The sequence below is a fragment of the Micrasema longulum genome, unplaced genomic scaffold, assembly GCF_059751315.1.
Source record: "Micrasema longulum isolate JH-2025_06_02 unplaced genomic scaffold, ASM5975131v1 h1tg000699l, whole genome shotgun sequence".
Taxonomy (NCBI): domain Eukaryota; kingdom Metazoa; phylum Arthropoda; class Insecta; order Trichoptera; family Brachycentridae; genus Micrasema; species Micrasema longulum.
Genome location: NW_028277895.1, coordinates 6,344 through 32,411, shown reverse-complemented (window position 1 = coordinate 32,411; position 26,068 = coordinate 6,344). Strand labels below are relative to the sequence as shown.

The following is a 26,068-nucleotide window of genomic DNA, read 5'->3' as shown; positions in this document are numbered from 1 at the left end:
AACCCTTTTCAAATAAATATTTTATATCAACCATGTCAGGAATCAAACCCAAGACCTCTTGCATGGCAGGCTAACGCGCTGACCATTACACCACGAGGCCGACATAGAGACATAATGTTAAATAATTCGATGTATTTATTTGGTGAAAAAGTATTGTTTAAAACTAAATTGCGGGGGCCTTCTACATGTGAAGTAATGAAAATATTGGGAATAGAGAGCCAAATCCAATTTACTAATAAAATCTTTTTTTAGACAAAATTATCTCAACTCTTTGTTTATATAGATAAGATAAACTTAACTTCATCCGCAAACAAATATATTTTCTAACAAACGTTATCCGTGGCTGAAATTCAATTACACTGCAATGGTAAATTCAAAGCAGTTTTTGATTTCAGCATTCAAGCAAACTTGTCACGTTTTTCGTTTTCCGCGGGAGTTTTATTTCAAAAATGTTTTAAACAATATTTTACATTCAGGTATTGGGAACGAAATTCAATTACAAACTCCATCACGAATTGGATCCTGGTTCTAAATTAGGGTAATACGTTTACTGCCAGCCAACTTTTAAAAACGTTCAAATGCTGAAAACAAATATGAAAAAAATCATGTTTGTTAGACAACAACTCAAACCATTGTAATTGTTATTTTAATAAATCTAGAGTTGAAAATGGCCACTTTAACCAGTGAATAACAGATCATTAGCTCTGTATATGCCTATATTCCATATCTGAAATGTTTTCCACCTCTGTTGTAATGTAAATACAATGAAATTCAAAAAATTTAAAAAATTTAAATTTAAAAAAAAAAAAATGAAATTCGACCAAAATATTCATCAAGTTAATAGTTCAACATATTATGCAAATACGTTTCCTATGAACCTTTCCTTTAAAATTTCTTAAAAAACTTTTTTTTTAACAAATTGACAATAATCTAACATTATGACAGGGTATGAATGATGAAATCAGGCAAGAATGCGAATCTGGGGGGCAATTACAAACGTCATCTTTATTGGTACATACCGAGACAGCATACGTAACTTATGTTGTATCTCTATCTACCTCGGTTTGCTCTACCAACTTGTCATCTCTGTCGTCATATGATCGAATTCAACCATATGTAAGTGCGGAAATTTTACTCCGCGTTCAATGCTTAATTGAAATTAGAATATTTCTGTTTTATATTTTAAGTAGACTTTGTGGTAATAAAGTAACCACTTTGAAGCGATCATAAACCCAAATAAATCCAAATTTAAGCATGAAATGTTTGCTTTAACATGTTTTAAATATGACTTTTAAATATTTTCAAGACAGCATGCTTTACTTTTGTCTATGTTTACCTACCGAGGTATTACAAAGCCGGCTCTTTTGACATCTCGATACGTAAAATCAGGAAGTAAAAAAGTTGGAAAATATATAACAACTGAATTTATTTTAATGTTGGCAATATTTTAACGCCTAGATGCTACTGTATTTTAATAAAGTAGCACCTAGTCACATTATTTCTGCATATTGTGGTTCGAATTTGAAACTGACAATTATGTCAGAATTAAATTTGACTTCAAAATTGACTTATTTCTCTTTCATATTTTAAAAATATTTTTTTTTTTAAACTGGCCTGCTCAGAACTATTAAAAATTAAGTTAACTGTCAAAACAAAAATTTATCAATGTATTCATATTTATGTCACTTTATTTGATATGTGTACCCTGGAGTACTAGATCTTTCGGTACATGTATATGAACCCATCTCAAAACTAGAAGATAGAGCGTCGGCAGTGTATCTTCGTAATCACTCTGGAGAATTTATCTTCAACTATGACGTCATAATGAAGGTATGTCATATTAATGCGTAGATATGTGCCTTGGCGTACGTGTCTTCTTGATAAATATCGTTGTGCCTACCCAAAACTCGAAGATAGAGCGTCAGTAGTATATCTTTGTAAAAACACGGTGAAGGTATGATTTTCTTAAATTTCGATTGAAATCGCGGCCCTGAAACAGTTAGAATTAATAAAATTAAGAATGGATCACTCAGATGGTTCGGTTATGTAGAAACAAGATAAATATGTATTTATTTATTTATTTATTTATTAGTGTATACACGGCACAAATGCCTTTTATAAACATAATCATAAATACAATTAACATACAGTGTTCTATTACAAAATTATGAAATAATATAATAACAATATATCTATACATATTACACAGTTGTTTTATAAATGTTCTATGTAATAACTTTGGAATTTCAATACTTAACATACTTAGGTAGAAAAATAATAAAAATAAAGATTACGCGGTATATTCGAAATAGCAAAAATCATAAATCATTGATTTGTTGGTATTGTTGCAATGTATATTGAATGCCCTAGGAATAATACTAACTGTCTGCTGATAAGAGCTCAGAGGTTCTCAACTGTTTTTAAAAATAAAATATAAAAAGAAACAAAATAATAAACCTTTTAAAAAATTAAAATAAATTAAATATATGGCAATAATGTGTGATAACGTAAGACGAGAACGACAAAGAAAGACGCGGAATGATCAGATAAATCGAAATCTCAATTTTGGTCATGTCAAAAGCAGACACAACCTAAAGGATGTATGACAAAATGTATTAATGTGGAAGACGCTAGGAATGTATGTCATGATAGACGTATGAAGCGGTCTATCCTCGCCGCCTCTGAAAAGGCGTGTTGGTAGTAGTAGCAGTTATAGGTTTGTGTTGAAATCATCTGCGCAAAAGCCCTACAGGCATTAAAAAAGTACCAAAAACAGAAATAATAAATTTTAGGGTACGGTTTTTGAAACACATTTAAGTAGTAAATACAACAGGTAGCACATAAATTAAATAATATTATAGTGTGTTCATTGTATTCTCATATTATACACATAATATTCTGCATATATATATAAGGGCACATCCTTTTCCTCCGTAAGGTATTAGATCCTTAATTTAATATACGTCCTCCGAGTCAGCAACCCTCTGTTTGTTCTGCTTATTACAGTAGATATACGAGTACTTGGCGCATTTCCTTTGGTTATCAATATTCAGTAGTTTTTTGGCGTTAAATTTGCCTACCCGGGTTATGATTCACCTTCTCACCCCTTTATCCAACTCCGGGGTACTTTTGATTAGATTTCGGATTCCTTCCAGAATCGATGATGGGTATTTTGGAATACGAATTCCTTTGAGTATTCCAATTTAAAAGATTCCTCAAAAAATAGATAAATGTACATATGCCTTTATCGAATATAAACATTTTCGTAGTATAATTTTTCTGGTTCTACTTGCGGGAGCAAAACCATCAATTTATATCGAAATTTCCAATCGTAAATCTGGCGGGTTTACGCAGAGTAAGTCCGATTTACATTTCAATTATGAAAAAAATACTTTCATTGAAATTATATTGACTTTTTATCTAGGCCCAAATATAAATGAATTATTTTAACACAATTTTATTTATTGGCCATAACTTTTCTTCATTTAGTAAATCTTTTTTATTTACATATTTTTAAAATAAAGAAGTGATTTTGTGGTCAAAACTTTTATTGAATGGTAAATATTTGTATGTTACCATTTATCGACTTTCCTATGGGTACTGGTTTCGAGACGTACCCGTCTATTCGCCGTGACATTTATCAGAATAACATGCGAATCCCACTTTCACCCTAGTATTTGCATAAAAATATGAACCAACGCGCTGACAGGACGAATATTATACATGCATTTTTCAACTATCCCACAAGAGTAAGCTTCTAATAGCACACATCATCACGTTGGTTTTTTTCGTGGAACTACTGTGGTAAATGTGCGCAATAGGATTAGCATGTTAGCGTGATTAATACCCTGACAAAGAGACATCATCAAGTACATCTCAAATTCGCTATCCACAGAAAAGTCTGAAAATGGTTGAATAAAAAAAATATAGAATAAAAGATTAAGTGCAAAATATTTATCTACCATACAAAATTGTACCTAATACTTTTAATAGTTTTTGGCAAAAAAATTATGTGTTACATTTTTTCATTCTCTCTTTTTCAAGTCGTGTTTATACATTCACAATTTAAAAAATGCGTTTTTTCATATTTTTTTAAATGGTTTTTTTTTATATACCTACATTTGGATTTTATAAATATTTATTATTATAACAGGCAAATTTGATTCTCTCTGTCATGCAATATAATTTTTTAGATAGTATCAGCAATAATGTATATTAATCCTTGAATCCCTGAACAAAGATTATGTGGCCTTTTTGATTATTTTTTTTTGAAAATGGTTGCATATTTCCTTATTCTTTTTTTCAAACTCTTTACATATATAAAAAAAATAGCGATTCAAATTAGCACCGTAAGGAAATTGCTAATAACATAGTGATTTTTTTTCCAATACGATATATTTACAAACATAAATAAAAAACCCACATTAGAATCAAAGCACAATAAATATTTGAAAAATAAATCTTACTTGCTATCATAATATTAAAGTTTGTAAAGGAGTAGTAATTGTACACACCCATGCGGGTGACAGCTCTACATAAAACTGATCCTCTGGAGTTTTTTAAAAAAATATTTACTTTAGAATTTAGGAAACTACTAAAAAATATCAAATATGTATCAATAATGATAAGTTACGTTAAATGCATTCTCATATAAGTGTTAAACATATGAGTAATTTTACACCTCGACAAATTTGTGCCATCGGGGAACTAAGGATTAATGTGACTTCATAATTTTATGATGCTCACATAATTCACCGTTGTAATTGCAACTACGCTTGTTTAAACAGTGAAAATTCTTATGGTGTAATGGATAAGACGCTTGTCTCAAAAACGGAGGGTTTTAATAATTACCTAAATCTTATTTTTCTCAAGCCTGGGTGTTCTGTTCGATTAATCACCACTATAAAAAGGGCTCTTGGCCTATTTATAGCGGTACAAACAATAAAAATGCAGAACAAAATTACAAATTTACTAATATTTCTTACAAATTGATCTATGACATAAAATGGATTTTTGATACAATATTTCATTTTAAAACGTTCTTAAATACAGTGTTAAAAGATAATTAATATCAATATACCTGCAAATTTCTTTCTTTCTTTTCATGGATTATTTTCTCTGTTTTTGATGTGAATTCCATTATTTCTATGTTAAGTATGTGTTTACATCGATAAATCTATCTTATTTTTAATAATAATTCATCATCACAATAAAATTGACCACGTCTTGACAGCACACAATATATCAACTCGCAGTGTGACGCCACAGAAACACATTATACCGCGGACGAGAACTTCTTTCGGACAGAGATCTTTTAGCTTTATGGCTCCTTGAATTCATAATAAGTTAAGATATTTTATTCACTCAACGCGATGTAACTACTATACAAAAAAATAAAATAACCCGGTGGGTTATTAAGTTATTAAGAAAAGAAACTGAAAGCTTGTTGAACTTCATTGCAAAGTAAGTTATATTAACGTTAATATTATCCACGACAATTTAAACACTATAAAATACAATGACAGGAAGGATACAATTTCAATATATGTATGTATGTGTATGTAACGATTTGTATGTATGTATATGTGTGTGAATGTATGTATATGTATGTATATGTATGTATATATATGTATATTATGTATATGTATGTATATGTATGTATATGTATGTATATGTATGTATATGTATGTATATGTATGTATATGTATGTATATGTATGTATATGTATGTATATGTATGTATATGTATGTATATGTATGTATATGTATGTATATGTATGTATATGTATGTATATGTATGTATATGTATGTATATGTATGTATATGTATGTATATGTATGTATATGTATGTATATGTATGTATATGTATGTATATGTATGTATATGTATGTATATGTATGTATATGTATGTATATGTTTTTATATGTATGTATATGTATGTATATGTATGTATATGTATGTATATGTATGAATATGTATGTATATGTATGTATATGTATGTATATGTATGTATATGTTTTATATGTATGTATATATATGTATATATGCATGTGTATGTGTGTATGAGTATGAATGTTTATAAGGGTGCACACGTGTGTGTGTGTGTATGTACATTGCGATATTTAAACAAACATATATGTTAGTCTGCCTTAGCACGGGTCTTTTTCTACTAGGCATTAATTTTTAATATATATAATAAAATAAACAAAATAGTTATAAAAATAAATAAAACAAATTTTTCCTTTCAGTGTCGTTTTTTTTAAAGTTAATTACCAGTTTCTGATAAATAAAATAATCGTGATAACTAATGTGTTCCTTTAATTTTTTCTCTTTCTTTAATACTTCAGTCACTATTTGTTTGCATTGAAGCTTGCTGTTTTGGTTCCTACACATCTTTAAAAAAAAATATATATTTAATATTAACTATGCTGTACTGTGAAATAAAATGAACAAATAATAAAACTTTGTATGGTATAATATGTACACATACTAGTATTTAAGGTGAGTCGTAAGAAGCTTATTAAGAGTTTTTGTTACAATTTTTTCATATCAAATATGATTACTAAAACGTTTTTCTATTGAATTGAAAGCATCCTTAATATTTTGTATCAAAACAGCTGAGGTTCCCCTTGGGACATCGCCGTATTACGGCAGACTTCGAAAATGTGTATTTACTCGTGTGTATATTTGAGGTTTTTTATTTTCAGCTCGATTTTATCAAAATAACCCCTTATTCATATCATAAATCAAAAAATACAAACGCAAATATAAATAAACATACATTTTTTATTGGTGCGTAAAAACCTCGTTTTTTATGTGTATCTAAAAGAACACTTAATTAATCGACGACATATTAAATAAATATAAGTTTACATTTTGTTTTGTTAACTACCCAAAACAATTGAACGTAGTTATGCAAAAAGCAGAGAGTCCACATTAAAAAAAATAAAAAAAAATGTAATCAGGTGCAGTAAGATCAGTTCTATGTTCTGCTCAAAACCATCAGACCGTTTTCACACAAAAACTGTAAAAATCACCTTATAAAAATAGTGTCGATCACAAAAATGGCATTTCTTAATTTGCAGAAAACAGCCACAGCACAAGAACAATCTTACGGTACTAAAAATATCATTTAAACTGGTCAAATACACAAGAAGAATCTTATTAATGATACAATAAACTTATGTTTTCATTGTTTATCATTTGTCAATGTTCAAAACATTCCAACTGTTGTGTAGATTTAATTATTCACTATTTTCACAAAGGTGCTATTATTTCAGTTTCACTTTTCTATGGCTGACTGCTTTCTGCATTACCACGTTCAATTATAATAAAGATGAAAAACTATTTGTAGCTGATAGTCTTTTGGGACAAATATTGTTCAATATTTAAACTTGAAAATGAAATAAAATTGTGTACAGTATTTAGAAAAAAATCTAGGAAAAAAGGGAACAGAATGCAAATACATTAAGCAATGATAAAAAATCATATCACAAATCATGGTATATCATTTATATTCTAACAAATTGTTCTAAAATCAGTGTTTCCAGGTCAGATAACGAAAATTCAGAATAAAATTCCAATTTTCGATGGCTTTTATTTTCATAAAAAATACATTATTTTATAAAAATAAATGATACAGCGTTCTATCCGCCTAACAAAACAGGAAAATGGCGTGATTGTTTTTGAAAATGGAAACACTCTTAAATATCTCGAACTGGTATCCCTCATCTTACATCTCAGAGTTTTAATATGCCACCCGCTTATAGAGTCGCCCATATGGGCAAATACCGATCTATGATTATCAATCACGAAGTTGGCTTCAGTTTACTGCAACACGATGGGCCTTAGGTACTCAGGTCGAAAATTGCAAGCGCAAACCAAAACCGTTCGTTATACGTTTGTTGTTGAACCAAACGTTTGGAACGCTATTGTTCTCTGCAATAGAACAAAGGGACATCTCTAAAAATTTAGTGGGAGCGAAGTACAACTTTGAGCCTAACACAAACTCCTACCCCTCCCGTACTTATCCGTTTCACAATCTACGTCAAATACGTTTTTAATTGCAATTTTAAAAGTAATAAAAATACTTTTTTAGAAAATAATGATTGGGTTATTTAAAAAAATACATTATAAAAAATGTTCCTCTGAAGTTTTGCAGTATGGCCCTAAAAAACTGTGTATAAAACTTGAAGCTTAGCCATGCCCAACCTCCTACATTTAACACTATTATTTGCAAATAGATCTAGTAAAAGCATACAAATCTATCTCAATGAACTATTAGTTTTGCGAAACCTGGACGTGAAGGTATAAAAACCCAAGTAGCTCTTAGAACATTTGATATAAAAACTACCGTGGTTTTGACCTTCTATGGAGTTTGTTAAGATTAACAGATGTTTTAAAAGGGATAGAAAAACATTTTAAAAACAGAATATGAAAGCTTTAGCATTTACTGAGCGTATGACCTGTCTCATCACTTTTATTGTGTTTCATCAAAAACGTTCACCACTCCCTTTCGAAATTCTCCATCTCCGTGAGAATACCCATCGACGTTGAATAAAATGAATATTCTCCATGTAGTTATCACAATTCCTTAATCCACACCCTGTGGTTCATAAAACACATTGTTATTAATACATCGATCAATCGAATGTATAGTAGTTCGATAATTTGTCACCTGTCACATGTAGGTAATGCGATCATTCTTACGCTTTGGGTGGCAGTCCAAGAAAAACTAAATAAAGCAGTTAAAAAAACCTTAAATATTTATTACAAATATTTCACATCCACTCTGCCAGAAATTGAACCTAGTTTCTCAAGAATGGTAGGCGAATGTGGATTATAAATATTTTGGATTTTAGAAAAGTTAATTATGACGATAAATCAGTTTCTTTGTTTTATCGATAAACAGAACGAGTCTCTTGTTTGTATGTATCTAAAGGGAAACTTTGGTCATTTACTTTTATTATTAATTAATATCCTCACTTGTTCATGTACTAAATTTGACGTAGGAAGAACCTCGAATAAATAAATCGACAATATCAAATATCAAATTAAGAGAAATTCAATATAACCAATATAAAAGTATCAAGAAAATCGATGAATGTTGCTGACGAAGTATGAATGTGCCAGAACTACTATTCATTGCAAATAATAATTCCAAATGTGGTTTTTATCAATTCTTGGCCAATCGATAAATTGAAGTGATTTATGGTCATTTATTGGCTTACTTTTTACAAATCTTACTTGTACAATCTACAAACTAACATATTACAACAGACATTTTACTGAAGGGAATACAGCAGTTTAGGCATCCACAGGGCTTATGACCTGTCATAAGCTAGTTTAAGTGGCCATTTTACACACTTTGTAACATTCACCATTCTGCTTATACTTGATATTTAATTTCTGCGACTCTTCCATCTGTTGACTACAAAAATTTGGACAAACTCGAAACATTGTTGATGAATTCGCCTGGTCCAAGAAGAAGTATAAAAATAAAAAATATTTTCAGGTTTTACCAAGTACGTCGGTGAAATAATTAATCAATTAAATTTCACCCGCAACAATAAAGGTTTCAGCTCTTTAACTTCACAAACGTTATCATATGGAAGAGGCGAAGGAAAATGCCATGATGTGTAATATAGGCATAATGGTAAATGTTTCACCGCGTGTAAAGTGGCCACTCAAACCAGCCAATCATAAGCCCTGAGATTTCTTTATTCCCTTCTGTAAAATGTTATTCGTGTCTGTTGTAATATGTTTATATTAAAAGATCGCTACGGGATTGAATCCAGTCCTTGTCTACAAAAAATTGGACCAACTCAAAACATTGTCAATCTTCATACAATTTATGGCGATTTTTTTTTTAAAGTAGCCTTATAATTTATAACTCAATAAAGTTGAAATAAAATGTATCCTTGAAGAACTAATATTCTTGTTATTCGTTATAATAACATTAATTTAAAACAACATTGTTTTTAGCAACATCGTTTTATTTTTATTTAAGTTATTTATTTACAATTCTTGATGGAATTCAACTGTAATGATTCATTATATTAATCCAGTCTGATGATGCCCATTCATATAAATGATTAAATCATTATTTTTTATTTTCACCTTTATTAATATTGGAGTAGATGAACACTTAACGTTCCTAAAGAAAAATATTTTTTTCTGAATTTGCAAACCATCTTTTTATAATATACCTTTTATTAAAACACTGGAAAAAAACTTGTTCACGTTGAAAAAAACAACATGTAAATCTAAGAAAATAAAAAAAGTGAAAAAAAAAACTAAATAAACAAAAGTCAAATCCTGTCTATTTTTAACGTTTCTATCTCACTTCACACTTTACATCTTTACAAGAATAATATAATGACTTGATTTATTTTTCGGTATAATATTTTGTAATTACTTTTGAAATAAAATAGGATATTACTCATAAGTTCATTATACCTTGATGAACAAGTTTGTGTAGCTTAGAAACCAATCAGTAGAAATAATAAAAAATAAATGGATACAAATAAAGTAGTAATAAATGTATTTCATTCAAGTTCAAATAATTTATCAAGAAGGAAAATTGTCGGTGAATTGAATTTTTTGGCAAAGGGAACCTTAGAAGCGTTCTGTTAATATATTACTTTCGATTTTAATCAACCAAAAATACTGTTGGAGTATCAGGAAAACTATCGTGAATGAGAGTAAATAAATAAATAATTTAAAATAAAGGGCTCATAACAAATTTATTTCAGTAAAACGTTTTCGAAAAAAAAAAACGGGTTACGCTCTATTGCAGTATTGCCAACGATTTATAAAAGCCAATGCATTTGACGAGGTTTTTATTTGTTTGTTTTAGAACAATAACAAACTAACGGCAACATTAAAATCGAAATATATAAAACAATATATAACTCCATGGTCAATGAAGAAGTATAAAAATTAAAAATTAAAATTTCAGGCGTTGCTTAGTATGTAGATGATATAATTCAATCACACGAATCTCACCCGCATAAATAAAAGTTTAAGCTCTTTAACTTCAAAAACATCAGCTGATGAAAGAACTGAAGGATTATAGATGCTTAAATATAACCTTCTCTTAAATGTTCTTAATCTCTGTTGTAACATATTAATATATAACTGGGTCTGTAATCATTCGTAACTGCTCACTGCGTGTAAGTTAAAACATATAAGGATTTTTGTGTAAATTAAGCAATGAAATACAGTACAAAAAGAAAGAAGCTTTAGGTGTTCGAATGTCGAAATACGTGCTTTATGTAAGGCATTATCGACAAAATCAAAAAGAGAGCTTTTTGTTTGTTTCGATTAAAATTGCAAAGCGAATAGATGGCGAAAGAACATCAAAAAAGATTAACGATGTGAATGTGAATGTTGATAGATGCAGAAAATGAGAAAGACCGAAAAGATATGGCATGACCAAATCTAACGAATACTTGAGGGTGAACATTTATGAATGTAGAGAGAACGAGGTATGTTTGCAAAGACAGAGTAATTTGGCGTTTTATTCTCTCTGCCTACCCCAACGGGGAAACGGCATAGTGGATTGTTTAAGAAAGAAAATTTAAAATATGAATAAAATGAAAGCAAATTTACTAACAAATGATTAAGGGCAAAAATTGTTGGAAACTTTTCCAATGAAATTCTTATTTGCTCTCCAAATATGTAATGTCTATGTGTATGTAACCTGATAACTTTTGACCAATAATCTGGTCAGTACTTGTTCATCGCAATAATAATATTTGATGATCAAGGTTGAACAAGATTCAACTACAAATCAAGGGGTGATGAGGTATTTTTCAAATTGATGGAATTAACGATTTGAACAGCCTTAATATTAAAATAATTAATAATTAAAATAATTATTTAACCCGGTACAAACTACGTACCTCTTATTCATTTTCTGATAATCTGTAGCCTGAACGTAAAACACTGAACAGATAATACTCGTATGTCAGCAGACGATGTATTTTAGGTATCTACATACTTTATATTTTATGTGAGTTTTTTTAAGCCTTCATATGGAAATAGTCATGTTCTGAAACCGGTCAGCATATTCAATTTATTTTGAATTTTTTTTTTACACAAATATAAACACGTTATATTATTAAATGTGGATGAAAATATTATTTCATAGCAGCCATGTCACTGGAATACGAGATGGGTTCAATAAATGGGTTAAAAAAGATGGGTTAAAATAAGATGAGAAAACGAAGAATATATGTAATTAGTAAATACTTAAACCCCACCAACCCACTTTTGTGTGGCTTGTTGGTGGAGATTTCTTTATATAAAATCAATCCTATTTAAAAATTAATATCTTAACATCAATGATTTCAGTCAAAATAAAAACTGGCAAGACCTTAAAAACTAAATGCGACATAAAAACATTATTATAAGTATATCAAATTTGAACATATTATTTTATACTACATTCATTTTAAAAATCTCGATTGAGAAGTCATAATGTTATTTTATTATTGTAACATTTATTATTAAATCTGAGGTCAGTACGAATCAGATTAAAAATATATGCTATAGCTTTAATTTCTACTTTCATTTTTATTACAAACAAGCTAACGTTCGGGCAGGACAACTTCTCTCAGTCCGCTTGTATATTATATTAAATGAACACAATCGAAAGATGTCAATAATTGTATTGAGTTAAAAATAGATATGTACATATACCCGATTATTTTTGTGTTTCGGATTACATAAATTGTGAGGATATGCGGTGAAAGGAAATTTTGAAATAGGTATTTGAACGTTGTTTTCCTGTCACTGTCTTGAAGATGCCTCAACGAAGCCATGCAAAAAGGATAACAACATTTCGGACAAAAACAAAACCGACGTTTCTTTGTCCTATTTTCCACAACTGAGATCTGAACCGATTAAAAAAAAAAACAAAATGTTAAAATATTTTTTTCTGTATCGGTACGTTTTGTATTTTTCTAAAATAGTTATGACATGTGTATACCGTGCGCCCGACGACCGCAGATAACATTATACAGTTTTATAGATTATTCGATGGTTTTAGTTCCAATGATAAACTATTTAGACACGCAGATGGTAGGCGCAGAAAGCGGCCTCCGTGGTGTAGTGGTCAAGACGTTTGACTCACGCACGGAAGGTTCCGGGTTCGATTCCCGGTAAGAACACAATTTTTTTTTTTTAAAAAAGTGATTTTTCTCAAGCCTAGGTGCTCTGTGATGTAATTCACCGCTGTAATTAGGCCTCCTGGACGGTTGTGGTGCAAAAAAAAAATGTAAATGTAAAAAAAAAATGTTAATATTTATAGTGTCATAATCCAGGGTAAAAATTCGTTAAAACGTTTGTTTGAAGAAAAATAAGACCACGTTTTCCCTCAAGATAAAAAATTACTAAGTATACCTACAATATATGCAAAATAATGCTTTTACGTAATCAAAGAAACAGGTTCGGTTTTCTTAAATAAAACCACTGACCTAATAAGACACACAGACGCACCCCGAGTCTTATAAAATTATGACACTTAACTCATGCCCAGACGCTCAATCATGGCCAATGCATATTTAGTCGTTCTTTTACCGCCAGCCGGTTTTGACATGAGCTTGATATTTTATTTAAAATCCAGATTATCAGTTTGATAAATTTAAAAAATATTGAAATTTTTCACTATTCCGAAATGATGCAGAGCCACAATATTCCTTGAACGGGGAGTGTTTTAAGTGATCTATATCGGAGATTTTTGTTAACTCTCTGAGTGAAGAATTAGGTTAACAAATTAATTATATTTCCAACTATTAAAATACAATGCGCTACCTACGTTGAGTTTTAATAAGTGTCGGTTGAAAAAAAGCACAAAAGAGAAAGAAAAGTTTATCATTTGTATCTTCCGGTCATTAATTGGCGAGTATTGTGATCGAAGCGGAGTAGGCGGCTTTACAAATAGCGGAGCGCGTGCTATTCAATCCGCGCCACAAAAAAGGGTGACGTAGCATCGGGAGACCATCTGGGGCAGAAAAATACACAAAAACTTCCGATAAGAGACCAACAGTATAATATAATAGTCCTTCCAGGGCGGGGCTAGTGGGCGGGACGCCAGAAGTGTGAGATAACCGGAAAAAGGGTTTTTCACGTTGCTCTAACTAATTACGTACACATGGATTTTTATACTACGCGTTTTGTTAAACTAAGCTTTTTGAGGGTCAGATTATTAAAAACATCATTCCAATCATTCCAATCATTCCAACTGTAGCAATATAACTGATTTATTTTGTATGCAGATAATTGTTAGGATTCCATATTAAAACTTGGAAAAGCGTCCAAAATAAAACAGTTTATTGGATTTAATTAAACTAATATTCATACATTTAAAAAAAAAATATGTGATGCATTTCGTCTTGTTAGCACATGATTAATTAATTTTTAATTACGTTTCTTTTCTTGGTCTGTATAAAAAAAATGTTAAATGCCCCTATAAACTATAAAACTATTATACACCTATATTATTTAAAAGCAACTATTGTTGTATAAAGAATTTTTGTTTGATAATATCCTATCAAGATAAAATACGTCATATTAATTTTAAAAAGTTATATTTAAGTATAATTAAATTCAATAAAAGTGTTTTGTTTTGGATGCTTTACCAAATTTAAATATACCCGATAATTAAACTGCTAATTCTGTTCGTATAGTTGAGTAATAAGTTTATTTTAATTATTAAAGTCTACAAAAAATAAACAACACATATGAGATTGGTAAAATATTTACAATTTGTAACGTTTATATAGTTAAATCGTCAATTATATGTACAAATAAGTAAAATAAAATTTTTTTTTTTCAATTTTAAAAAATATATCTAAGGTTAAAATCTCAAATTGAAATTTTTTAAATTCCATGAAAAAAAAGTGCATGAATTTACGTAAAAATACGTGAAAATGCCCTTTCTGTCATGCTCCGTGCAATAAATATTACTCCAAATACACAAAGACATCTTGAAAGTAATTAAATGTTCACTTTAATTCAGTTAAACTTTTGAAATATTTCAAAACGCTGGAGCCACCTGTCTCTATGAAAATTAGTATGGCAAGTCATTATATGCATTTACTTGTCGCGCGCCGTGCACGGTGCGCATCGCGTCGCGTCGCGTCGTTGCGTTATACAGTAATTCTGACAATACGTATTCATTTATTTTTCGGTTTGGGAAATTCTTTGAATAGGACGCACGTCAGTTTTAAAGTTTTTTTATTTTTTTTATTTAACCTAATTATAATTGTATTTAATTTATTTATATTTTTTTAAAATTCTTAATTTGGCTTGTTTGTGTCTTGCGCCTTAGTTTGATGAAATATCGATACTAAAAAAGGTTTTGAAGAAAATTGTAAACTTTAAACGGCTGACTGATCATGGAATTTCCCAAGTCAGGGCGGAAAAAGAATAAAGTTCTAATTGTTAAGTATGTTAATAAATATTTGTATATGACCACTTATCACATTTTCTATGTCTACCGGCTTCGAGACGTACCCGTTTTTTCATCACGACATCAATCAAACCAACATGCCAAACCCACCATACACATTCACCATAGTTGTTGTATAAAAATATAATATAATGATGGATACAAAATACATTAAAAAAATACTCTTAATAAATACTCTTATTAATAAAATAGAAAAATAAAGAAAAAAAAAATAAGGAAATAAACGCGGAAGAATTATTAACGTAAATACATCCATACTATATGTATCCAATTTTTTTTTAAATAATGTCAAATTTGCTTTGTATCCAAATAATAATATTGGTCAAGTGTTATTTAAAATAAAGATAAAAATCATTTATCTTTCAGTTTACGTTATTAAAACAACCAGTAATTTAAATTTAATTTTAAGTGTTAAAAAATACATAACGTGAGTTCAAAATAACAATTTTTCCGAATTTACAAAACTTTTAATCATTAAAAGAGTTAAAATCAGAAATACAAATAATAAAGGATGAAAAGTAAAATACATGGGAATATTTCACATTACGAAGGCTTTAAAAAATAATGTTCCGTTGATCAATATTCAAACAACCTTTCAATATAGCCCATTATACGATGTTCCATTGAAATGGTTACCCTATACTTATTAAACTCATACCCCTTCCTTCATCCCCTCTCTTTTAATCAACTTTTTATCCTTGATGAGTGTTTTCGACTCTTTAAATACTCTCAGGTAAAAATCATGAAAACTTGTAATCGAGTCTGAAAAAAGCCCTCTCCTAGTACATTTATGGTTGGCATGATGTTTAACATGTTGTTTACCATGCGCCGAGTTTGATTAGAAAAATATTGTTTTTGAAGATTGTCATGCAAAGCAATACCATACTTGATTGCAATCAAGATACAAAATATTTTTTTTTTTTACTTAACACATAAACAGAAGTATTAATTTCATGACATCATTTGCTTTGTTGAGTCTGTTCCGTGGTCTAATGGTCAGCGTAATCACCTAACATGTAAAATATAAGTGGTTTCGAGTTCGATTCCCGACATAATCGACATAATTAACATAAAATATTGGATATAAAAGGTGTCATACACTAGAATATATATGTTTATTCTTTTTGTCTTAAAAAAGTACAAACATAAACACGAATGCAAGAGCTGATTTTTATATATAAGAATATTAACATATATCTATATATTATCAAAATATACACTATTCATAAACATTTTTAAACAGTATATGTACATTTGAAAGCCATAACGAAAAATATTGCTAGGAACAAAACATTTTCAATTGAAATTTTTGGGAAGACCTAGAAGATTTGTTTATATGGGTTCATACAAAATCACCTACTTCACAATCACTGAACCACATACCAATTACCGCAGCAGCACATTACTCTATCAAACCACGACAAATTTAAAACAAATTCACCATACTACAAAACCAAGCTCCAAAAATAATACCGCGAAAAAATACAAAAAGGTAGTCGTACTTTATACTTTCAAGTAACAAAAAATATCGAGATACGCTGTGGTAAGTGGACCAATGCAGTGCCATATGCACTATAAGTTGTAGCAAAGAAATGATGATAGTGATGATTGTTAGTGATTATCTTAATTGAAAAAATAGTAATCATGATAAGTTTAAATTTTTAAAATTATTGTAATAATTATTTTTTTCAATGCAGGCCCTGGTATTGCCGACAATGGTGACACGTCCCACGCCACGATCCATTTTTCGTATGAATTTTCAAAGTATTAGATTTCATTTGTAAGACTTGCAGCGTATTACTTTCTCCGTGATTTAATGCTAGTGAGTTCAGAGTTAGTTATATAAAACTAAGAAGTCGAAAAGTTCAAACGATATGTGGATGAGCTATTGATAATAATAATATTGTCTATTTAAGAACAATAAACAAAACTGATTTTTATATCAAATAAACCATCACCCCGTTTCCCCGTAAGGGTAGGCAGAGAGGATAGAACGTCACATCGCTCTATTCTTGCATACATATCTCACTTCCTCTACACTCATTAATTTTCTCGTCACACGCGCCGATTATTCTTACTTTTGAAATATTCTTATTTAAGTATTTTTTTTGGATTTGGTCATGTCATGTTTTTCTTGGTCTTTTTCTATTTCAGGATCCATCAAAATGCGCATTCCTATATTTTTATCCGTTTTTTCGCCGTCTATTTGCTCTATATGTCCAAAGCAACGCAGAGGTCCTTTCTTAATTTTGTCGACAATGCTTATATCAGCCTTACATAATGTACGCATTTCGATATTTTTGCATCTTTAAAACATAGTTTTACTAAAAATTTGTCTGAGAAATTGCATTTTGACAGCATTCAGCCTAATTTCATCCGCGCTCTGATACATCAGAGTCGGGACCGAGAATCCACTGTGAACTGCTAATTTTGCCTCTCGCGACAAACATTTCTTTGCCAAGTTGAATGAAATATATACGAGTATGTACAAATTATGTTGTCTTTGACGAGAAGTGTGTTTACTTTTGGAAAACTATCTGTCATCATTCAGCATGCCAAATAAATACGCATAATATCAAAATTCTGGTAGAAATTTCGTTTTTAAAATTTTTCGCCTAATACTAAACAATAATTCTGAAAGTGTCTGAAGAAATAAAAAGGACCAGACTAAATTTTTTATAACTAGTAATTAAAGCCAGCGTTAATTTCGTTTGGATATTTTCATAACGCCTCTATAATTTTTAAGAAGGAAATGATTTAGGATGAAAGTATTTTTTCTTTATAAATTTAATTTTTCTTTGGAGGAGCAATTAAAAAGTCATCATGCTTTTAAAAGGACGTCTTAAAAAGACTGACTTGTGCTGTGGGTTGTTTAATATGCCGACTGCTTGTGCATTATCTAGAAAACCATTAGCACTTTATTGTTTATACTAACAGTTAATTAAAAAAATATTAAGAGTTTATTTTACTTAAATAATACAAACAAATAAGCGTGTTTAAATATAAAGTGGTCGGCCTCGCGGTGTAGTGGTCAGCGCGTCTGCATACCACGCAAAATGTCTCGGGTTCTATTCCCGACTGATTGACATGAAACATTTATTTAAAAAAGGGTTTTTACACTAGAATATTTCGAAGTCCCTGAACTGGTACGCTTCAAGAAGCGTAAAATTGATCATTTTATTTATTTATTTTTATTTTATTTTATTTTTGCACCACAACAGGCCAGGAGGCCCAATTACAGCGGTGAATTACATCACAGAACACCCAGGCTTGAGAAAAATCACATTTAATTTTTGTATTCTCACCGGGAATCGAACCCGGAACCTTCCGTCTGTGAGTCAAGCGTCTTGACCACTACACCACGGAGGCCGCCATCATCTCACCTTTACGTGAAAAAACTATCAAGATACACTGCGAATGGTGTACCAATGCAGTGCCCTATACACCGTTAGGTGCGGCAAAAGAATCGTGAAAAAATCATGGACTTGAAATGTTGTTAATAAAAAGTAAAGTTCAATAATAAATCTATTGTATTTTTTATGTATTGATACTCTAATATTAAAACGAGTCTTTTCTTTTTTTTTCCAAATTTAAAAATTAGCACCAAAAGTAAAAGAAAATGATAAAGGTTATACGTTATTCAAAAGAAAATTTCCTACTTTACAAGATGTTTTGTTTGCTTTTACGTTAAATGCATTATATTTTGAGTTTGTCCAAATGATTGTAGACATGGACTGGATTCAACTCCCTGGGGAGCTGTTGATATAAACATATTACAACAGAGATGAAGATCATTTAAGAAAAGGTATTATGGAAGTCTTATCATTTACAGGGCTTATGATCTGTCATTGACTGGTTTAAGTGGCCACTTTACACACTGCCCATACTTGAACATCTTTATCCCTTTGATTCTTTAATATGTGTTTGTGAAGTTGAAGAGCTGAAACCTTATTTTTTTCATTACGCTGAACCTTCTTAATACTTCTTCTGAGGGTGAACAGATGGACACTTTCAAGAGGACTATTAAATTGGCTCTATGTGCAATATTAATTTGATGAGCTGCTGTCTTGCTTGCTGCGTCTATGATATAATGCCATATTCAATTTGTGAATGGCACAAAGAAAATAGTTATTGTTGGGTTTATAATGTCTCTTATTCTTTTAAATTTATTTATTTATTATTTTATAAATTTATTGCCAAAAATCAGTTTACATACTTAATAACAGGGAATCTACGAGTATATACAACTAATTAATGTAAAATGAAAACGGAGTGTTCTCGTTTTATGATAGTCTCCATCTATCCTGGCTCAGCCTATTCTGAAATGGAGGTTTTATATCTTTAGAGCATAAAAAATCCCATACTAATAAAACAATAACATAAAAAAGAAAAACTAAAACTACGTAATTATAAATGCCTAGCTAATCAATTGTAAGATATTAAAAATCATTATTATACAAATACAAAGTATGTTTATATGCCAAGAATACATGTTACTTATAAATTAATTTATAACAGAAAACAATTATAAAGCAATGAAATACATTAAAATATAAATAATATGTGTACCAATAATATAAAGTACTACGTGTTTTGATTTACATGTATTTTTCAAAAAAATCTCTCGCTACACTATTTATATGTGCTGTTATTTTTATTTCAAATTTTTTTCTACACTTTAAGTCATTTATATTTGGCAATAAATCATTAAATATTGTTGGAGCAATTACATTATATTGCTTTTTACGAAAGGCGGTTGATACAAATAGGACAATACAGTTAATTTGTGTTGCTGAACGAGTGTTACAAATATAAGTTTCTTGAGTCTATTTAGTATTTGTACTCTGTGTTCATTTTAATATTTGAGGGAATAAATAAAGATATCGAATTATTTTATAACATCCACGTATTGCAAGGTAAGACATTTGCAAATGTTTCTTATACATTTGTTGTCGTGAAGTTTGATTTGTAAATCAGATAGCGGTTGTCCGTTGATAGTTATGCTACAAACAATGTGTTGAGTCTTATCCGAGTTGAAGGTCAGTGAAATTGAGATCAAGCCATGATTATTTATTTTTTTTAATTTTTCTTATTTTCTTTTATTCAGGAAACATACAGTACAGTTACAAAGTTTAATATTTTACACAATTGGACTTAATTCTAATGGACCAGTGAAGTTTACATATTAAAAAGCAATTAAATCTAATGTTAATTATGAAAGTATAAAAAAGAGAAGGAAAAAGAAAACATAAATGAAAGTTGTTTAAAAATTTAAATTTAAGTGAAAAAAAAATATATTTTAAGGTTTGTAGTTTGTAGTGAGTATTTACAAATTTATTAAATTATTTATTTATCATTCAAAATTACACTAATTTAAACATAAGTTACCTCATAAAGACTCGTTAGGCTGTGGCTGTGACAAGACATTATAAATAATAATTAAAAAACATAGTAAAATTAATTAGATTAAAACATAATGACATGTGATGCAATATGGTAAAAATCCAGAAAAAAAGGTATGAGTAATGAATAATAAAATTCCAATAAATACAATTTAAAAAAGATATTCAGACAAAAATATTAAAATGTAAATTATAAAACATACAAATTTAGATTCATACATCAAATATACAAGATACTAGTATTATTAAAACTTTTAATATAATTACAAGTTTGAAACTATTTTTTTTTTACTTGCGCACCCACAAACACGCACCCTTTCCCTCATTCATTCCCACACGCACGTGTACCCTCTTCCTCATTCATTCACGCATACACACATTCACCTACACATGAATACAAACGTCACACACATACAATGACGTAAACTTTTTTTTTATACGTGTCATTAGATTTATAGTGGATTTTTCAAATTGGCTCTAGTATTTTTAATATTTTTCTACTTATTTTGTTAATGTAATAGCCGTAAAAATTCCAAATAAAATAGAATAGAATAAATGAAATTATTAAAATCAACAAAATAAAAGTATTATAGTAAAATATAGTAGTACCTATTAAAAAAAAAAATTAAATCATAGTATCATTGAAATCAATAGAAAAAGAATGTATATATAAAAATATATTCGAAATGATAATTGAGATAGGGTTTCTTTAAACTCACTCTTCACTGTAGTAAAAATAGGAGAAATATATAAAATGCCAAAAAATATTTAGTGCTAAATTATATAATACAAAAGTACATAATAAAAAAAACAGAAATATTAAAATATAAAAAAGCAAATTATGCAAGGAAAGCAGATTTGTCAATTTTTGCTAATTGCTAATCTTGAACTTAAAAAAAATTACAACCTCGTCCCTATCGTTGTGCAGCAACCAATTGCAAACATTTAATTTCATTGACTTTTAGTATACTCACAATTTATGATTTCTGCAGCTTTCTCGTATACAGCATTCCAGGAATTGACATAAATAAGTATGACGGTGTCATCCGTAAAACACGTAATTTATCCACCGGTGATCTAACAACAACATTCATTAATGTATATATTAAAGAGGGTTGGCTCTTGTAGTCTATCTTGCGCAACACGTATTTGCTTGCATTTAATTTATTATCCTACGCGTTTAAAATTTTGCCTGTTTATTAAGTGCTGTCTTTATATGCTTATCAAAAACTAGTCTCATATAAATGTCATTATTAATCATAATTATTGATCAGCGTGAAAGGTCAATTTTCAGAGAAAAAAACAGTAACCGTGCCGCACCTATTACCACAAGGATAGAATAATGTAGGTAATATACTATTATAAATGTGAAATGGTATGTTCAATTCTAGAGGGAAATAATGTGACGAGAAACTTGATATTATTTAACAACGCTGACTTCTAATATAATCATAAAGGTGGTTGTGTAAAATTGTAAAACCTGTTTAACTTTGACCAACAAACTAAACAAAACTCTCTGTTGACATACTCGAATATGTTAAGAAAGATTGGGAAACTTTTATTCATACAAAGAAAAAACTAAAGGTTATATTTCTAATGATGATATAACCCAAGAAATTATATCCGTAAATTCATTTTAAATTCACTAATTTATTTCAGTTGAAAAATATATTTTTCTTGGCTTGAGTGTATTTCAGCTTATTGGTTTAAAAAAATATGTCTAGTGGAAATGGTTATTTAAATTTTATGATTTTTATTTTGAATTTTGAATTAAAGGTGCACATAAACGTATGTGTGCTTTAATAATAACAATAATGAAATATTATATTATACTTAATTTGTTAATCACATATTTGAAATGATCATCCTTTACCCTTAATGGAAAAGTAGTTTTTGAATTGCAAAAGTGAATATTTGAGTTGGAAAAAACAAAAATGTTAACACACTGAAAATTTAAAAAAAAAATCAGATAAATGATTAAGTAGATTAATAATTATTTAATTAATAAGTTTGAATTTATAAATAATTCTTTGAATTATTTTTTATATCAATAAAATCTTAAAACAGAATAACTTTTTAAACCTAATAATGAATAAATATTTTTTAAAATATCAATTACCGTAGAATTTCAACTATCTGAATCAATTGGATCCGGAACCCGTTCGGATAGTCAAAAATTCGGATAATTGGGTTTTTTTCCCGAAAAAAGAGTCTATTTGAATAAATTACGTGTATGTTGAAAATGACACACTGACTGACTGTTCAAAGTACGTATCTTTTAAGTACGTATCTTTGCTGAAAATATTTTTGTTCTAACGATTAATCCCAATATTTTTTATCAAAAATGGGAAACGGCCTGTGATCGAGCAGGATACAAGCCTCGAACCTCATGATCCGTAGAACACGCCACTAACCCAGGACCAAAACCGTTCACATTTTTAAAAGGCAATATGAAAGTCTAGGCGTTACATAAATTATGGTCGGTCATTGGATAGTTTACGTGACCACTTAACACAATTCAGTTCATTATTATTATTTTTTTTTGCCTATACTTAATATTTTACACAACAGATTTTTTTGAAGTAAAAAAGATAAAACCTTGTAGGGTTTATCGAATTTTAACACCTTTAAAGAAATAAAATACTTTTATTCTTCTTTTTAAAACAGTTGTCTTTATACAAACTGATTTTTCAAAAAGTTTTTCCAAGAGTTGAAATACCCGCCAATTGTAACGAAATCCTTAGTGAGTTAAATTCCGTTCTTTCTCCTCTAGAAAGATTAGAAATCGCTCAAAATATTGGTCAAATAAATTTATATTTTCATTTAAAGTTTTCTTAATCTCAAGTTCATAAAGTTATTACAATGAAAACAATCAAGATGATTATTTTTAGATAAAGTGTATAACAGGTTTTTGATAAGCCATTTATCAAAGGTTAATCCACTACATAAATTCCATTTAGAAGTTGGTTTAGAGTTTTATAAAGCGTTGCTTCGCGGAAAATTTTGTAATACTCAACCGGAAATGACAAAAGCTTCTTTCAGTATTATAAGGTTGAAACTTTTAGACGACAGGTGGTCCCAGTTTTCACGTTTTTCGTACAACTCTTCAGTAAAGTAGTAAGTTGGAAAACTTCCAATTTAGATAAAAAATCTATAAAAAGTTGACATCATACGTTCGAAGTCTTCAATATTTTATGGTCTCGGTTACTCTGTCAAAATGCTTTAGAAATTTTATCGAAGTTTTAAAGAATCTTGAATCATGTTATGTATAGTTTTTTTTAGTTTGTAATATTTCCGCTCATTCTGTTTCAGATACGATATCATCTCACGCATCTTCGGGAGATTTGCAACCAGCACCAAGTTTGGCTAACAAACAAAACATAACGCAACAACTTCTAGAAGATGAGCTCATTTACGTTACCAATGTGGCTCCTGATAAAATACAGTCCACACAATACAACCAAATGAACCAAATTGGAAAAACAATACTACCATCAAATTATCACACTTCATTACCAGAACTAACAATGAAAGCGGGATTCGTCGATTCCGTGGTTTTGGAAACCACGCCGACTGTATTTAAGTTAAAAGATGATAGAGATTACGTATCCTTAATAGATGTATCGACAGAACCAACGTGGTATGACGACGAACAATCCAACCGCGATCTGACAAGAGGAGAAATCAGAAATCTCCACGGTGAATTACCAACAGACGATGACCATTCAGATCCAAATCGAAGGTTTCATAATCTGAAAAATGACCAAGTACCGGAGGTTTATGTTGCCAATGAGGAAGATATCCGATCGCAGAGTTTTGTTATTCAAGGATCGGGAAACTCTCCCGATACACATGGAGTTGATGATGCATATAGAGAATCTCAAGACAATAGCAAAGTTACCGCGTCTACCGTGGCCCTTGTGTGGGGTGAAGTGGGAAGAGGATTAGTTGCAGCAACTGAAGATTATAAAGGTGAGAACTATCAGGTTATATTTTTCAGTCTATGTAGATTGTTCATACTAATGTTTTCGACACTACGTAATTATTTACATGTTCAAATCAGCTAAAATCTAGTTACAACTATACTTTCAGAAATTATGATTTTTTCGATACTTCCTTGTAAGTGATGAAATAAACGTTTTTTAAATATCCATTTTTTTCGTAAACAGTTTACGGGGACTTGAATAAGTTCTTACTATTTTTTCGTGAAAATTAATACCTTATTTTCTAAAATTAGTAAAAAACGTGTCATTAAATGTATAGCGACTACTATATCCCATTTTTCTGGCAGGATACGAATACCATTTTGAAATAACGACTTATCTTTTGGGGATATCCATAAATCGTGCCATTTTTTGAGACCTTCATAAGATTAAAAGTATTGCTTAGCTGGGCCATGAGTCATCGATTGGAATAAGTGGTAACCGGAAAAAGCAATGTTCGATAAATACGAAAAGTGAAGCAGTTTTTCCAATTTGAGGATTTCTAAGTAGATTTTAACTGGTCCCGCGACATGTGGCCGAGCGTTGTCTTATTGCAAAATGACTTTGTCGTGTCTCTCCGCATATTGCAGCCGTGTTTCCTCCAATGTTCGGCTCAAACGCATCAATTGTAGTTGATAACGATCCTCCGTGATAGTTTCGTTGGGTTCAAGGAGCTCATACTACACTACATTCAGCTGATCATGTTGCAGAGCACAGATAATAATTATGATTATGTTAAGTGATGTGCCAACAGAAAATGGTCACAATAAGTTTCACAAAAATTCTATGTGCTTCAACTACAGGTTATGTTAAAAAAATAGCGCAGGTAAATTCTCCGCAAATACTCGTTTTTTGGCACGAAATTTGACATGTTTAATTCTACGAACAAATACGTTGTTTACACGTAGCACTGTGGAACCAAATTTAGGATTCAGGAGTAAAAAATGTAGAATTTTGTATAAATAGGCATTTTGAGAACCAAAATAGGTGATCATAGAGTAGAGGGAAACACTATGAAATCAAGCGCTAACCCGTTGTTTCAGTCGTATTCTAAACGTGGGCGGAAGCATGTCTCATATGAAGGCGTGTTGCGACGAATCCTGGAACTGAATTTTACCGTTTATATTTTAAAAGTGGTTTTTATTGAATTGTCAAGTAAGAAATGTTTATTTAAAAAAATAAAATACACATATTTATAAAGAAATA

General features: G+C 29.9%; 1 protein-coding gene across 1 annotated transcript in view; it reads left to right on the top strand.

Annotated features, from left to right (window-relative positions):
* Positions 1–24,851, top strand: part of LOC148279578 (uncharacterized) — a gene marked incomplete at its 3' end in the record, with an annotated part of 105,271 nt that extends 80,420 nt beyond the window's left edge. Inside the window, exon 3 of the mRNA XM_088229713.1 lies at positions 24,192–24,851. Within this exon, the coding sequence (XP_088085839.1) occupies positions 24,192–24,851 (660 nt within the window). The remainder of the gene's footprint in view (positions 1–24,191) is intronic.
* Positions 24,852–26,068: the final 1,217 nt, after the last annotated feature.